Source organism: Chelmon rostratus, chromosome 19 (assembly GCF_017976325.1).
Source record: "Chelmon rostratus isolate fCheRos1 chromosome 19, fCheRos1.pri, whole genome shotgun sequence".
Classification (NCBI taxonomy): Eukaryota; Metazoa; Chordata; class Actinopteri; order Chaetodontiformes; family Chaetodontidae; genus Chelmon; species Chelmon rostratus.
In genome coordinates this window covers 21,793,170-21,807,703 of record NC_055676.1, presented here as the reverse complement: position 1 = coordinate 21,807,703, position 14,534 = coordinate 21,793,170, and the positions used below count along the sequence as shown (strand labels likewise).

The window sequence follows — 14,534 nt, the reverse complement described above, 5'->3', positions numbered from 1 at the left end:
AAGTTTCTGTAGCATTTTCAACAATCAATTTGAAGCTTGTCCACACCTCACTCTTACCGGTGGGTGTTTGCCTTTTCAGTTCCCCTGTCTTTAGTTTATCCTTCACTTCTTGCTGCTCCATATCGGGGATACCAGCAGGTCAGATGCGGACTTGCGGAGGGGAAGAATTTTAAGAGGACGAAGTTCACGTGCGCAGAGCATGCTCTGGCTCTGCGGCTCCTGTTTAGCCTTCTCTGTTTTATCCAAATTATTTATTTTATAACAAGTATTCTGTAGTTTAGTATCGTTTTAGTATACATTTTTATAAACATATATTTATTTAAAAAAAAAAAAAAAGTCAGCGAGAGAGAAGCCCGACCCGGCCCGACCCGAACGTAATGATTGACATTTTAGGCCGGGTCGGGCTTGGGCTTAAGATCTTACCTCTAAAATACAGCCTCACAGAGCTTCAAGCATGGCTGGAGCCTCCTGTGTACTCTTCTTGTCTTCTTCTTTTGTTCTCAGAAATAAAGAAAGTGCTCAGTGTCTCCTAACAACTGGGCTCCAGACTAATCACTGAAAACTACAGCTTACCTTCGCTGGTCTTTGAGCAGTTATTACTGGTTTCTTGATAGCAGCGTTGCAGGAGCTGTAAAGACAAAACATTTGTTTTCAGATTTTTGCGTCTACGTGTGTCACCTTATCTGTTTACCTGTCAAAATTACATGTAGCCAAGGCAGCAATTTGCTGAGTGACGGGTACTGAATCAGTGTAGCCCATGATTGCAGGGTAGTCACGTACATCTGGTCAATCCTGAGTGGCACACTTGATGATTGCAGACAAACTCAACTAGCATCCAAATGCAAAAGGAAAGATTAGCAGGGTGTAACTTCCTTTACCCTGGCGTCAGTCAAGGTGTTGATCTGAACAGAATGACTTCATATGAGGATAGGGATTTTCCTGCCAGTCAGCAGCAAACTGCAGTACGACCAAGTACACTTTTGATCTTGAGATCTAGGAAAATCCAAAATAAATCAAGGGGAATTATTAATGAACCATTACACATAGGCCTTTTTACAAGAGCGGTTCCACAGCTTTGATGTGGTGTCTTGGAGATGAAATGTTGTTGCTAGAAGTCATTCATGGACATTTACCCCGTGGAACAATAAACCATCTCAGGTTCATCGCGTCAGAATTGTAATAAATAAATATGTGATTAAATGTACAAGGTTTACTTTCATCACCGGTTTGTTTTCCTGATGGAGAACTTTAGAGATGAAAGGTTTTCCTGCAATTACTCTCGGTTTGTATTGGCTGTTTGACAGCTTCCAACCTCTTAATGATCATTGAATTTAATGGAAATACTTTATGTATTTATGTTAAGTCTTAAACTCGCTTTGAAAAACACGGCATTGCTTCACTAATTTAAAGCTAAAACTTTTTGGCGTTTGTATACATAACTCAAGCCTTGAAGTTTGCTGGATAACACCTGTAGATTATACATTTAAACTTTAACAATGGATTTTAGTTTTGTTTTAAATTGCTATTTAGTTGTAGATTTGGTTAAAAAGAAAATGCAGCACCTGAAGCTTTAATCTGTGGTACTTCCCATACATTTCTTATGGAACATCATCCAATTATAAGTGTACTACACAGCATGAGATCCAAATCGATTCAGTTTACAGTAGAATGGAAAACTCACAGATCTGAAATTGTAAGTTATCATGTTTTTGTAAATGTGCACAAAAGGTATGCAGAAACAGTACTGCATGTATCGGTCCCATGACGGCCTCTCATTCGCCATGTTTCCATCTACTGTCAAGCGAATTTCAAGCGAAATTTTGAGAGTACTTTCGTCATAATTTGGCAGTGTAAGATATGTCTCGCATGGCTAAAATAATCAGAGTAGAAGAAGAAGAACGTTGAAGACCGGAAACAAGATGAGTCGACACCTGAGGGATGGATGAATGGAGGGGAATTAGTTTCAATTGGGCGAGTTGTAGCTGTTCTTTCATGTCAGCTAGTGTTGGCCATGTTGTTGGTACTGTCGTCCATGTTTTCCCGCATTATGGGAATATCCAGGAAGACGACAGCTTCTTCTTTTTGGGTGTTGTTGCTGAAACAGCTGACCAGTCACGTGACGTTTGTTGCTATGTCAGAACTTATTGGTGTCTCCATCTCCAATTTAGTGCATTGACAGTTTTGTTTTTCAAAAAAGGCAAAAACTTCTCAAGCGAGCGTGAAAACGTTCTTATGAAATTAAGGACTCTTTTCTGAATTTTGCCGTTCCCATCAAGTTTGATTCACTTCTCCTGTCTGCTCTTGGGGCTGATATTCCAGCAGAGTCAGAAACAATACTTGACCACGACATCGCCTCACAGCTCAGGCTTTCTGGGGACACCTGTGGCCCCCAGGACTGGTGGATCAAAAATGGATTCTAACTTTTAATGATTTTGAGGATTGGAGTGATAAGTGTGGTTGTGGGCTATAATATTGTTATTTTGTGTTTATGGGCATCATTTTATGAACTAGACCATTGTCTGTGGTCTTGTTTTGATGGAATAAGCATATTAATTTGGTTTCCCAGTGTCTGTTCAGTCAGGGTTGCTTTATTATACTGGGGGGTAAATTAAACTTTAGTTAGATGCTGAGTTTGTGTGTGTTTTTAATGCATCTCACCACTCTGTTCCATTAAAACCAAGTCACACAGGGCACTTTGAGTGCGCTCACTGTCAGTAATGACCATTTTCTTTACACAAGCTTTGCTTATTCATTCATAAATAAGCAAGTACAAAGCATTCAGTTCACCTTATGTAAATATTTTACTGAGCCATGAATTGATTTAATGTAAGTACATGTTTCAATAAATCAGTTTATTATCATCATGTTTTTGCTCTCAAATTGTCTTTGCATTATTACAGACTTCACACTGTTGTTTGGTGTGCTGTGATTGGTGGATGTTCCATCAGTGTAAGTCATTCCCTGCTGGTAATTAGTGTGTGAGCTGCGGTCATGTCTCCCAAGGAAACTCTCTGCCCTTGGTCTTGTGTAGGCAGCAGGGGAGGCCAGACATTAAGCCCTAATTGATAGCAAAGGGAGAGCGGGGATTAGCACTTTTTCTGCTGACTGTGGCAGCCAATACACATCAGCTCAGTGTCCTCCACTGTTTGAGACAAAGGACCTCACCCATATCAGGTTCTTCTAAGACAATGAAGTGTCTAATGAGCAAATAAGTGGGATTTGTTGTCCCAAAACAGACCAGATCCAGCCGGGTTATTTATCAGTGCTCTTTTACAGCGAGAGGATGGATCCAGTAGGGAGAGATTTGAAATAATTTGAGCTGGAGAGCTTTGAATTTGTTTCACACCGCTGATATAAAAGAGCGCAGGGAAATGTTGTGAAGGTGATAAAACAACCTGCTTCTTTACACGAAACCACTGTAATGAAACAAACAGTTGTGTTAAGTCTAAGGGGGATACAGCGATCTGTACACGGTGTGCTCGTCTGTCACTGCGGCTGGTTTTGGTGCTTGGTTTCCATGGCTTTCCATGTGGCACCGGCACATCAACAGATGCTGCTGCTGCATCGTTTGTGCTCTGATGGATTTTACTTTTTCCTTCCTGGCAGCTGTCAGATAAATATGTTCTTTGGAGTCTTTTAATGAAATTTGTCGTTTGATTTCCGTGAAGGAGCTGAGCAACATATTTCCAGGTGTTCTGTTGAGTCCGTCCTGGAGTCACGCAAAAGCACCTGCTGAGTTCTCTCTATATGTTAGCAGTCATGAAGTAGTCCGGCAATCCAAGCAGGGTTGAATCTCAACTGGACTTGATTGTAGAAACTTGAAAACCTCTTGTCCAAATAGGCTTCTTCAGTTCTAACTGACTAGTGCCGACTCCCAGGTATTAAACCTGTGTAAGGTTGTTTTCAAGGTCACTGATACCACCTGGTTCATAGTGCTCCTGGCTGTGTAATGACAATCGTTAAAGTCGTTGAAGTCACCTGAGGCCAGGTGTAAACGACAGTCGACAGAGCTCTCACGTGAGGCCAAATGTGAATGTTTCATTCATATTTGGCTGCGAGGCCATTACAACAGTCAGGAGCGCAATGAACCAGGTGGTATCAACGACCTTGATAGAACCCCACAGAAGTTAAATACCTGGGGCTCCCCAATGTTTTCAGGCATTTACAACCAAGTCCAGCTGCCCTTGATTCAGTTCTCCTTGGGTAGCCACTACAGAAGATTTACCCAAAGGCAAGTTGGATGGCATGATGTCCAAACTCAAGCAACCAAACCGAAGTCATTCGACGCCAAAGACAAGGCAATGTTACAAGGGATAACTGGTAGCATGTCGTACGTGTCCTGTCTTCATTGGTCTGTTTTTGTCAACAGCCGATATGAAACTTTACTTGCTAAACCACTGAACAAGTCCACGGCCCACGCTTCGTCCATCCCATCTTATTTTTTATTTCAGTTTGTCTAATCACTTGTTTTAAATTGTCAATAGAAAATCTTATCAGTTAAAACGTTTCTTGTACAGCATCATTCATACAGGTTATTGCAATTCAGAATTAGGGCAGTGCAAATATAAACAATTAGAAATGAATGCACGTGAGAAATAGAAATGACAACAGTGAAATGATGCAACAAGTAAAATAGATTAAAAACGAACAATGATAAATACATAAACAATAAAAAAGGTTAAAGAAGGTAGATTTCAATAAAGATATCAACACCTGGAGCTGTTAAACCAACTAAAAGCTGCCTCAACCTGCACTTTGGAACAACTAAAAGACTCTGACCTGAGGCGGCGTCCAGGTTTCATTATGCTTTCTGACATCGTGCAAGAACGTTTGCGATTTTGTAATGGTTACCGCTAATAAGATGCTCACTCGGCATGGTCACACCTTCACTTAAGTCTTCTTAGTGGTGACCCTTTGGACCGAGATCTTCTCGACTGAAAACCAACAGGACCCTGAGACCTGAAGACCTAAATTTAGACCATAGTCACTCTTAAGTCTTTAGGGCTGGATTTAACATAAAACCAGCAGATGCATGCAGAGATTGAAGACCTTATGCACATTTAGTGAAAGTTGGTTAATGACTACAGGGACTTTGCAGTGTTGCAAGTGTTTGCCAGCAGTATTATCCTTTAAGCAACGCGCTTGTGAGAAAGCATAATCCCTCAAGAAATCAATGAGGGTATTGTTGGTGCTTTCCCCGGGCTGTAAAACCCCAAACCTCATGTAACTCTGCCTTCTACAGTTAGCTTCAACACATATACAGTATTGCCTTTGATTACATGAATGAAATGAATACAAACACAGAAGCAGAACAAGAAATGTACTCATATTTGCGTATTTACGTGAGCCTCCCTGAGTCGACAGCGTCTAGATGACTTCCATGGCCTTCGTGTTCAGTTCAGCTGTTAACAGTTTTAAATCCAGATGCTTTCTTTAAACTTCTCGCCAGTTGTCTTGGATGGGATGTAACAGCTCCACATCTGCTTGGTGATCTCTTTCCATACAGTGGCTGTTTTTTGCTTTTAAACCGCTGCTGCTGCAGCAGAACCGTGGCCAACGTGGTTTTAATGTTAACAATACTGCAGTTCTAGAGTCCAGTGAAGAGGGTTTCTGCTTGTTATTTCTAAACAAAAACACAAATATGAGCCTATCATCATATTCGGTTTGATGAATCTGTGAAATTTGCCTGCTTCGGATGAACTTTTTCAATGCTATATCTGTTCATTGACTTTCTTTGGCTGGTGTTTGTGGGATTCACATGAAGTGAATATAACTCTCTTCTCTTTTCATTTACAGAAAGAGCTGAGTCTTCCTCGAAGAGGCAGTTTGTAAGTACCCAAATATGTTTCCATATCTTTACATCTGCTGTGAATCAAGTGGTTGTTTGACAGGAATACCATGTTATAAACCTGTCGCATGACTAATTATTTTGTTAGTACAGCTGTTCAAATAAGATGAAGAGTATTTGCATTAAAGTTAAATGTTCTGGCTTACACTGGTCCACAGTTTAGCTGCATGATATAGCTGAAATTAATATCATAATTTTAATATTTTTACATACATACAAGCTGTAAATTGAAGTTAATTGGCTTCTCTATAGGCAAAAGATTGATGATCATGAAAAATAAGAACAGAAATAAAGAGTTAACACGATAAAATGAATCTGGAGCTGTAAGATTGGCTAATATTGCTTCAATGGACCACAACCCCTGCAGAGTCCTCTTCAGCAAGGGCAAACTTCTTCTGTACGTTCAAGCAAACTGAGCAACTGTCTTTGAATTGTGCATCCTGTGATGTCAACACGAAAGCTGCTTTTTCCTTTAATTACTGATTGCCGCCTGTCATGAGTTGGAGGTTCCTTCTCCAGCTGGTTCAGTGTTTTTTGGCAGCAATGTCTGCAGTGAATATGTATTCATACTATTGGTCATTTTCTCTGGAAATACCCCAAAGAGGGGGTATATCACATTTTTCTCTTTAAGATTTACCTTGAACTGGACATGAACAGGATGTTTCTCTCCTGTTTTACTTGCGGTTCATTTTGGATACAATGTGAGGGATCTGAAAAAATCTACAAGCTGTTTCTCAACCAAACTCCCTTCACAGATTTGCATTTTTTAATTTGTGTTTTGTAGAAGATGTTTGCTTATGCAATTCTTCCGTGTTGGAGCACAGAATGATCTCAGGATCAAAACATGGATGAATTTTCTCTTATTCCACCCTCAGTTTGTAGAATTTATTTTATTTTTTGTGGTGAAATATGTTAATCACTGCTTATTCCTTTAGCGGGCTGTCTGGTCATTAGAAAGAGAGGCTGTGCACAGTGAATTAAACTGACCTGATGTCTGTTCAGTGGGTTATGAAAGATGATACTCGGTCATTGTTATGGCGATGAGATAAAGCTTTTAGGCCACATGAAACCATAACAGACTTCCCGGCCATTGATTTTGGTTTAGTTTGAAGGTGCAGGAGAAAGATTTACCCATGACACCTTGCTGCTCTCGCTGGCACCTCACCAGAGGGGGCACCTATACTGTAATAGAGGTGAGCCATTACCAACAGGCTGCACCAGTTTATATTTAGAGTGCTGGAGGCTCTGGGGACCTTGGTAACCATAGTAATAGTGTTTGGATATGTTGATGCAACTGCTTCAAATGCATCATAACTGCGGTTGATTAAAGAGATAATACAAGTAAATTAGTTTAATTTGTCATCTTAAAAATGAGGATCGAGTAACACATTAGTATGTCCTGTGTTTTCTAAGATAAATATATTCTCCTGGCCGGTGTTATAGCTGTAATCTCACTGCTTTGTCACTCATGTGCTTGATTTCAAAGCGTTTCAGGGTAGGATGTTGATGTGACAGATGCAGGAGCTGAGCAGGGAATGAGCTGAAGTTGCTAACTTGTAAACCAACACTGATAATGATGCATAATGTGGGACTGCCAGACTCCAAATCTATTTATCTTCTCCTCATAATTAAAAAAAAGTGCATGAAAAGGCAACTCTTAAACTGTTGTTGTCAGTGTTTGTCAAATGCAGAGCTCTGAGATCTCACCGAGGTTTTCCTGTGACAGTAGAGCCATCTACTGAACATTTGATGCCATTAACATGCTGGCTGGTGTCAACATACCAGTTAATTACCAACATTCATTCCACAAACTCTTAGCATATTGGCAGGACATTTATTATTGTAATTCCCGTTTCCACAGGAGTGATGGATTGTACCTTTTTAGATTATATCATGCGTGGAGTTGTTTTCAACACTCTAGTTGAGCGATTACCGGAGCCTATTTATAAGTCGACCTAAATAACTGGAAGTCTTTTGCTGGGTCCAATTAAATATCTGAAAATCAATCATTTGTACGTGTCGGCACCTCAAGGTGCGCTTGTGGGATTGTTCGACCATTACGTCGGATCTTATTCCCGTTTCTCGCCGTCAGCGCAAAAGCACAGCCTGTTGCAGGTTCTGACCGACCACAGGTGTTGTGCTGCCCGGCTACATCAGCTGCTTAGCCGTGCAACAGGATATCAAAGAGGAATTGTTGACTGTAGATTCTGTTACATGGTCTTTATATGGTGATATTCAATTAAACAGATGTTCATGAGCTGGATTTCTGAGCAGTGGTTTTTCCAGTCACGGCCCTCCTGCAACAGTATGAAATGTATCTGAGGTCACATGTTGTTGCTGTATTGATCAGCCAATGAACAATGACTAGTCCGACCGTCAATGTGATGGTAGGAAATATGACCCCAAACTCCTGCGCGCTGCTTCTGTGTTCAAAGGAGTCGCTCAGACTCATCAGCAGAATCCTTCTCTGCCTTCAAAAACTGCTTGAATACCTGCCTCACCTGAGAGCTCCTGCTCACTCCTTCTCTCTCTAAGAAAGAAAAATAATAAATTGCCATGTTGTTCTCTGCAGCCTCTTCTTTAATCTGCTCTATTAATCTGATGTAATCCACTTAATCTACCTCATTTGTGCATAGTTTTAAACAAAAGCTTCTGCCAAATCAATAAACATAAATGTTCCTTTGTCAAAATCAGGGTTTCTATTACCTCGTATTTAAATCTCTGCAGTCATAGCGTCCAGTGAAAGTGACTCGCAGGTTAAATGTGAAAATATTCCAGCTCTACACGCCGTCTTCCCCTCCTGCCTAGTGAATTAAGGGTTTATTTTATCCAAACCAGAGTTGGCGATGATTATTGGAACAGTGGAAACACGATTCATGACAGTTTTGGTGAGTTTTATTTTGAGTCTGTCGAGTTTGAATGAGGCGTGTTTTACGATGACAAAATGACGTTTTTCCTGTGAATGGAGTCTGGTTGCTTTGATGAGAGCGATAGAGCGGCAGGATCACACTCTTTAACAAAAAGGCCTGTCTCTGTAGAGATTCTTTGCATAATGTTGTCAGAATAACAATCTGAGCCTGTCAGCTCAAAAACAAACACTTTTAGTGGACGTACACTGACGGTACCGGCTGCAGCGCTCTCACTCAATACTGTTCCATTTTCAAAAATCGTTGTCCCCCTGAGTCACTTCGACACAAAAACATGGAAAATAGGGTCCGTAATCCGGAAGGAATTAATTTCTATATTGAACATTGATTTACCTTTAACCCCACAATTTTATATCATTGGAGCACTTCCCAAGGGGAGATGGGAAAAAAAGAAGCTATATTTATTACATGTTTTAATATTAATAGCCAGGAAGATGATAACTCTTTCATGGCTAACACCGCTTCCTCCTACTATACCTCAATGGCAAGAAAGAGTGAAGAAGGTATATACGATGGAAAAGATAACTGCACACCTTCATCTTAAGATGGACATTTTCAGAACAAGATGGGCTCCCATAAGCGCATACTTAAATCTATCAATGTGAAACAATGTCAAACTGTGCTGTTTCAGGAGAACTGTCCGTGTGATATGTGAAATCTTGAGAAGCGATCTATCAGAGACAATCCAGTGGGCCGGAACTGTTTGCCAAACTGTTGTTGATTTAATTGTTCTGTTTGTAATACATCTTCTGAATGTCTTCATTTCTTCATGTGTATGTGGCAAAGGAAGACTTGATGTGAACTGGAATGTATGTACTAATACATGTGAAGATTAATAAATACTTGGTTCAAAAAAAAAAAAAAGGAAAATAGGGTCCGTAAACACAGATAATATTTGACCAGAATTTATCCCATTTTTCAGGGACATCGAAATCCTCCAGGACATGTGGTCCACAAACTTATTCAGAACAGGAAACCCTTGCTAAGAAATGCAGGAAAGAATGAAAGTGCAGCTTGTGGTAGAATATCCTGATTTTGACTTTAGCCTTGCGAGATATTTGACATTTCTTTTTAAAAACTGGTGCACATAATGGTTTGTGCTTCTAAATCAGGCATGTGCTCACTTGTGTTGCACGTTTGTACCGTCCTCCACAACACACCTCTTTGTGCACATATTTCACCTCTGAGTCGAGAACAAAGTCATGGACTCGCACAAATCAATATTTTTATATTAGCAATGGAATAAATGACGGCACAGAGGCAACGTTAGTGACTAGCTGGTGAAGCATTTGGCGAGCTATCGAGCCAGATGTTTCCCTCAGGAGTTGGTAGAAACTAAAAGAGAGCAAAAAGGCGAGTGAGTGTTGACTCACATTCATCAGCTGGACACAAGCATGACTTCAAATGAATGCTAGCGTTGCTTCATGCCATGTATGACCATTTGCTGACAAGTTTCCAAACCATAAGTCCGTGCTGCCCCACAAATGGCCACCACTTACTGCAGGTTTGATGGAAGCGCTGTTGTGAAGGCTCGACAGCGTCATTGTGGAGTATGACTGATAATACGCTGAGAGGAGCATTTGACTGCTTTCATAGTGAGCATGCTTTGTTCTACGATGCACCAACACTGTGTGTTAATCTGGCCTCAATTAAACAACGCGCTCGTTCACAAGAAGTTACAAGAAGTTGCACTCATGGAGAAGCTTTAGACAAGAGCTGAGGCATTAATTAAGAGGTGTAAATGAGGTGGATATATAATGCCAACTCCACCAAAGGAGAAGTAGAGGACAGTGTTTTGTGGAGTAGGAAGGACTGCTTTCTGAACCACTTTCTGTGTAACTAAAACGCAGTGAGCATGCAGCTGCAGAGGCTGATGGATCTACTTCAGGTGCATCAAGGGCAAACTGATTTCATATGAATTCAGGCTGAACAATAGACGCTGCTCTGCACAGGGAAAGTTTTTCTCACAGCAGGCACTGTAGCAGTCGTACATTAGCATGAAAACGTCGGTGAGTCACCTGCCTCTCGCCAAAAAACACAACAATTGCCAGCACAAAAAAAAAAAAAAAAAAAAAATCATGCTGACGAATGAATGAGTTCACTTCAACCGTGTTTTCTGTTTTTATGATATTGTGGTGACATATAGTAAATACAGCTCAGGTAGGAAATGATGCACATCTCATAGTGCACACTCAACATCTGCACCGCACACAGCTGATGTTATGTTTTATTTAATCTTTCAAGCCAAAGCTGGTGATGGTTCATACGTTTGAATAATTTACACTGAACATTCCTGAGATGAGGTGTGTAGTGAACTGGAGTTGATGCGTGGTGGTCAGTTAAATCCGATGTTGGAAAGAGAGACTTTTTCATTCATTTATTTATGCAGTAAGATGCAGTCACTGGAGGTATTATTGTTGTATAGAGCGTCTCATGGTTCAGTGGAGACAGGAATGACAGTCTGAACTTGTTTCCTAGAAAGATAAAAACCATATTGAGACCATTATTATTTCTTCTTTCTTGCTGAGAATTAGACATGAAGATTGATACCACTCTCATGTCTGTACAGTAAATATGAAGCTACTGCCAGGAGAATGTTGGTTAGCTTAGCATAAGGTCAGCAAAAAGGTGGCAAGGCCTAGCTTGGCTCTCTTCAAAGTTAACAGAGTGACCTGGAGGAGAAAAAGGTGATTTGAGAGGGAAAAAACAAGCTATAAATGTTAACGAGTGAGCTTTGGAGGGGCTGGAAGGTGGATTTTGTTACCTTTGGACTGAGAGAGACCTGTTGTTTCCAGTCTTTGTGCTAAGCTAACCGGCTCCTGGCTATAGCTTCATATTAAATGCAGAGACATGAGTGTGGTGTAGATCTTCTCATCTAACTGCATAATGTCAAATATTCCTTTAAAGAAGACACAGTGATTTAAAGTGCGGGACCAAAACTACATTATTTTGCTGTCGAATATCTTTCTAGCTTCTCGCCATCATAAAGCGATGGAAATGTGGCGCGTGATACAACTGAAAACCACGCAGCAGGCGTTCAGTGGAGTGAAAAGTCTTTCACTGCTTGTTTGTAGTGCTAATGGCAGTTGGAATTAATGATCTTTTTGAAGGTGTTTCAGAGGATTTTATGGTGGGAGCCGGGATGAGTATAGAAGCTGGTGTGAAGGGTCCTGTGTGGAGCGTTGCCTGTTTTTTCCTTACATGTTGAACACAAAAGACGTTCCTTGTCTCAGTCTGCCCACTGAGTTTATGTTAACGTCGACCAGCTGCTTGAATTCATGCAGACTTGGATCCATTTTTGTACATCCTTGTACCTGCATTAGTTGCATGCCATAGATGTACAGCTAAAGTGCTGTTTGCTCTACGGATATGTGTTTGTATTCCTTTATATTTATACCATATGTCTCTGTTTGAGTCCTCTTCACTCCACTGCATTTTCCAAGACGCGCTGTAGGGCAGAGGGCATTGCCCCAGCTCCCTGAAAATACTGGAGTTATGTCTCATTGACTTTCAGAGTGAGGAAAGAGTCCTCTTCAACCCACATGGTTCAGCACCTTTTACTGACAGGAAGTCATGGGTCAGAGGTTTCAGTTTCTGCCAAACACAGCCCTCTGTACCCTGCATGATTTAACAAGGCTTGCTCGGATTGTCTTCTATTCTCTTACTTTAAAATATAAAAGTCAGTTGAAGCCACACTGCAGGCTGGAAAATTAATCGGGTCGAAAAGGGAATGCCTTAAAATTTCAAGACAGTTTGCAGCCACAACTCCTTCCTGCCTCTACTACTCTGGGGTTAACGCAGCATTTGGTGTCATCCGCGGCGGCTGTTTTCTCCTTAAACGTGCTCACAGAAATGAAGAATTCATCTGTGCACTGGATGAGCGAGCGAGGCAGCAGCTGAGTGCTGTCTGTCTCGTCTGCTTTCTGTACTTCTCCCATCGTGCAGGGTCCAACAAGAGCATCATGCAGTACTGAGCTGTTGCTGATACTGAAGCTGACTCATTGCAAGTGTCATTTTTTACAGTGTGTTGTCAGATTATCTGAACAAGCCCCCTCTTTTGTCATGCAGTGGTTCATCCTCGGACAAATTCCTGGCAGTGAGTCACTGATTCATTTTGATTTATCGGGATCTTCATGGTAATGGAGCGTCTGTGACAACAAGTGTGGATAAAATGCATCATTGGTGATTTTCCTAATGACAAGCAGTAGCCTCAGGGGTCTCCTGCAAATCCCTGCAGGGGCTCGGACATCTCTGGTGCGTCATCATGCTTTATCACTTTGGGTTTCAGCTTTTAACTCACACCCAGCACTCACGTGCCTCCCTAATCTAAACACAAACACTCAATTCATGCTTCTATTTGCCTGCAAGTTAAGCAGATTCCACTGCACTGTGCATTTTTTACCTCTTTTTCTCTGTTTTGCTATTGTATAAAAAGCACTTGCGGCCAGATGTGTCTTGCTGTTCTAACTGATGTGGACTGGCACGTCGCGGTGCATTATGTTCTTCTTTCAATGATGACATCATCCTTGTGGTCATGGTGACATTGCATCCCATCATGCGCGCCCTGTGTTAGCACCTGCCAAGGTGACTGCGTGTTACAGGAGCAGACGAAATGTAAATTTAATCAATTGCATTTATTTCTGCTATGTGGCAAGTCACCAGCTGGTGGGGGAATTGTGGTAGGGGAGTTGGAGGGGGGGTGGGGGGGCTCACAAATGTGCATGCGTTTGTGAAGGAGCAGGGGGCGTGTATTAGGGGAGGGGAGAAGGGGTATTGTCCTGCCTCCATGCCCTCCGCAGGCGACTGAGGATCTCATTTGACAGCTTCAAGGTGGAACGTGGAAAGACCAAAACAAGGACCGAGGGCCCCCCCCCTCTTCTTTACCCCCTCCCTTCTTGCTGGGGAAGAGAAAACCAATCCGTCTCATCGCACTGTGGTGGCTGGGTTCGGCTCTTTGTCAGTGCAGGGGGGGCGGGAGGCAGGCAGGCAGCGTGAATGCATATCATGACCACAATAGAGCAAACGAGCACAGTTCAGCCATGAAAGCCCAGCGGGAGAGGCTGAGAATTCCAGGGCTGACGCTAGAGTGAGTATTTTCCTCCGTTATCCTACTGGGGTGGCAGCTCCTCCGCAGTATGTAGCTTCATCCGCCTCTGTGTCATGTTTGTTGCTGTCTTCCACTGTTGCTCTAAGCTGTGTGTGTGCAGCGTTAGCATTAGCAGCAGCATCTGCAGCAGGAAGTCTAATGTCAAATCCTCCACAGCTAGACGACGGCGGCCGACTCATGGTTGTGTGTCTGCATGTGTTTGTGTTTTCGTGTACGTGTGTGTGTGTGCGATAGACAGATAACGTGTGACGCGAAGGAGTGCCGCAACTGCACAACATGCTTTATTCGCTGGCGTGACACACGTTCGCTCGCACAGTGCACATGCAGGAAACGCACACATGCTCATAACACACCTACGGCGAGTGTTTGCTGGATGTGATCAATAAGGTTAAAAGCAGCGAATCACTGAAAGCTGTGTGTTTACATGGCAGGTTTCCCCTCTTATCAAAGCCACAGTCATGCGTTTGACTTCATGCATTTTTGTTATTTAGGTCAACAAGGTATTTGTTATGGTTCCCTCCATTTGAGGGTTTAAATCCTGCAGCTGAGAGCATAATTGGACTGATGAGTGACTGCATTGAATTTGCAGTAAAACCATTATTTCCATGCAGATTTTAGGACAGCACTCCAAAAAAATGAAGTCACTAATAGA

The 14,534-nt window shown here is 41.9% G+C and overlaps 1 protein-coding gene across 4 annotated transcripts in view; it reads left to right on the top strand.

Moving 5' to 3' along the window:
• mast4 (microtubule associated serine/threonine kinase family member 4) overlaps positions 1-14,534 on the top strand; it is a 102,285-nt gene that overhangs the window by 43,545 nt on the left and 44,206 nt on the right. For 3 of the 4 annotated variants that reach the window (XM_041960836.1, XM_041960837.1, XM_041960835.1), the window contains exon 4: positions 5,797-5,828. In XM_041960836.1, coding sequence (XP_041816770.1) covers positions 5,797-5,828 — 32 coding nt within the window. Of the gene's footprint in view, positions 1-5,796; positions 5,829-13,729; positions 13,862-14,534 lie in introns of those variants that run through there. The other variant, XM_041960838.1, reaches the window with a different exon arrangement.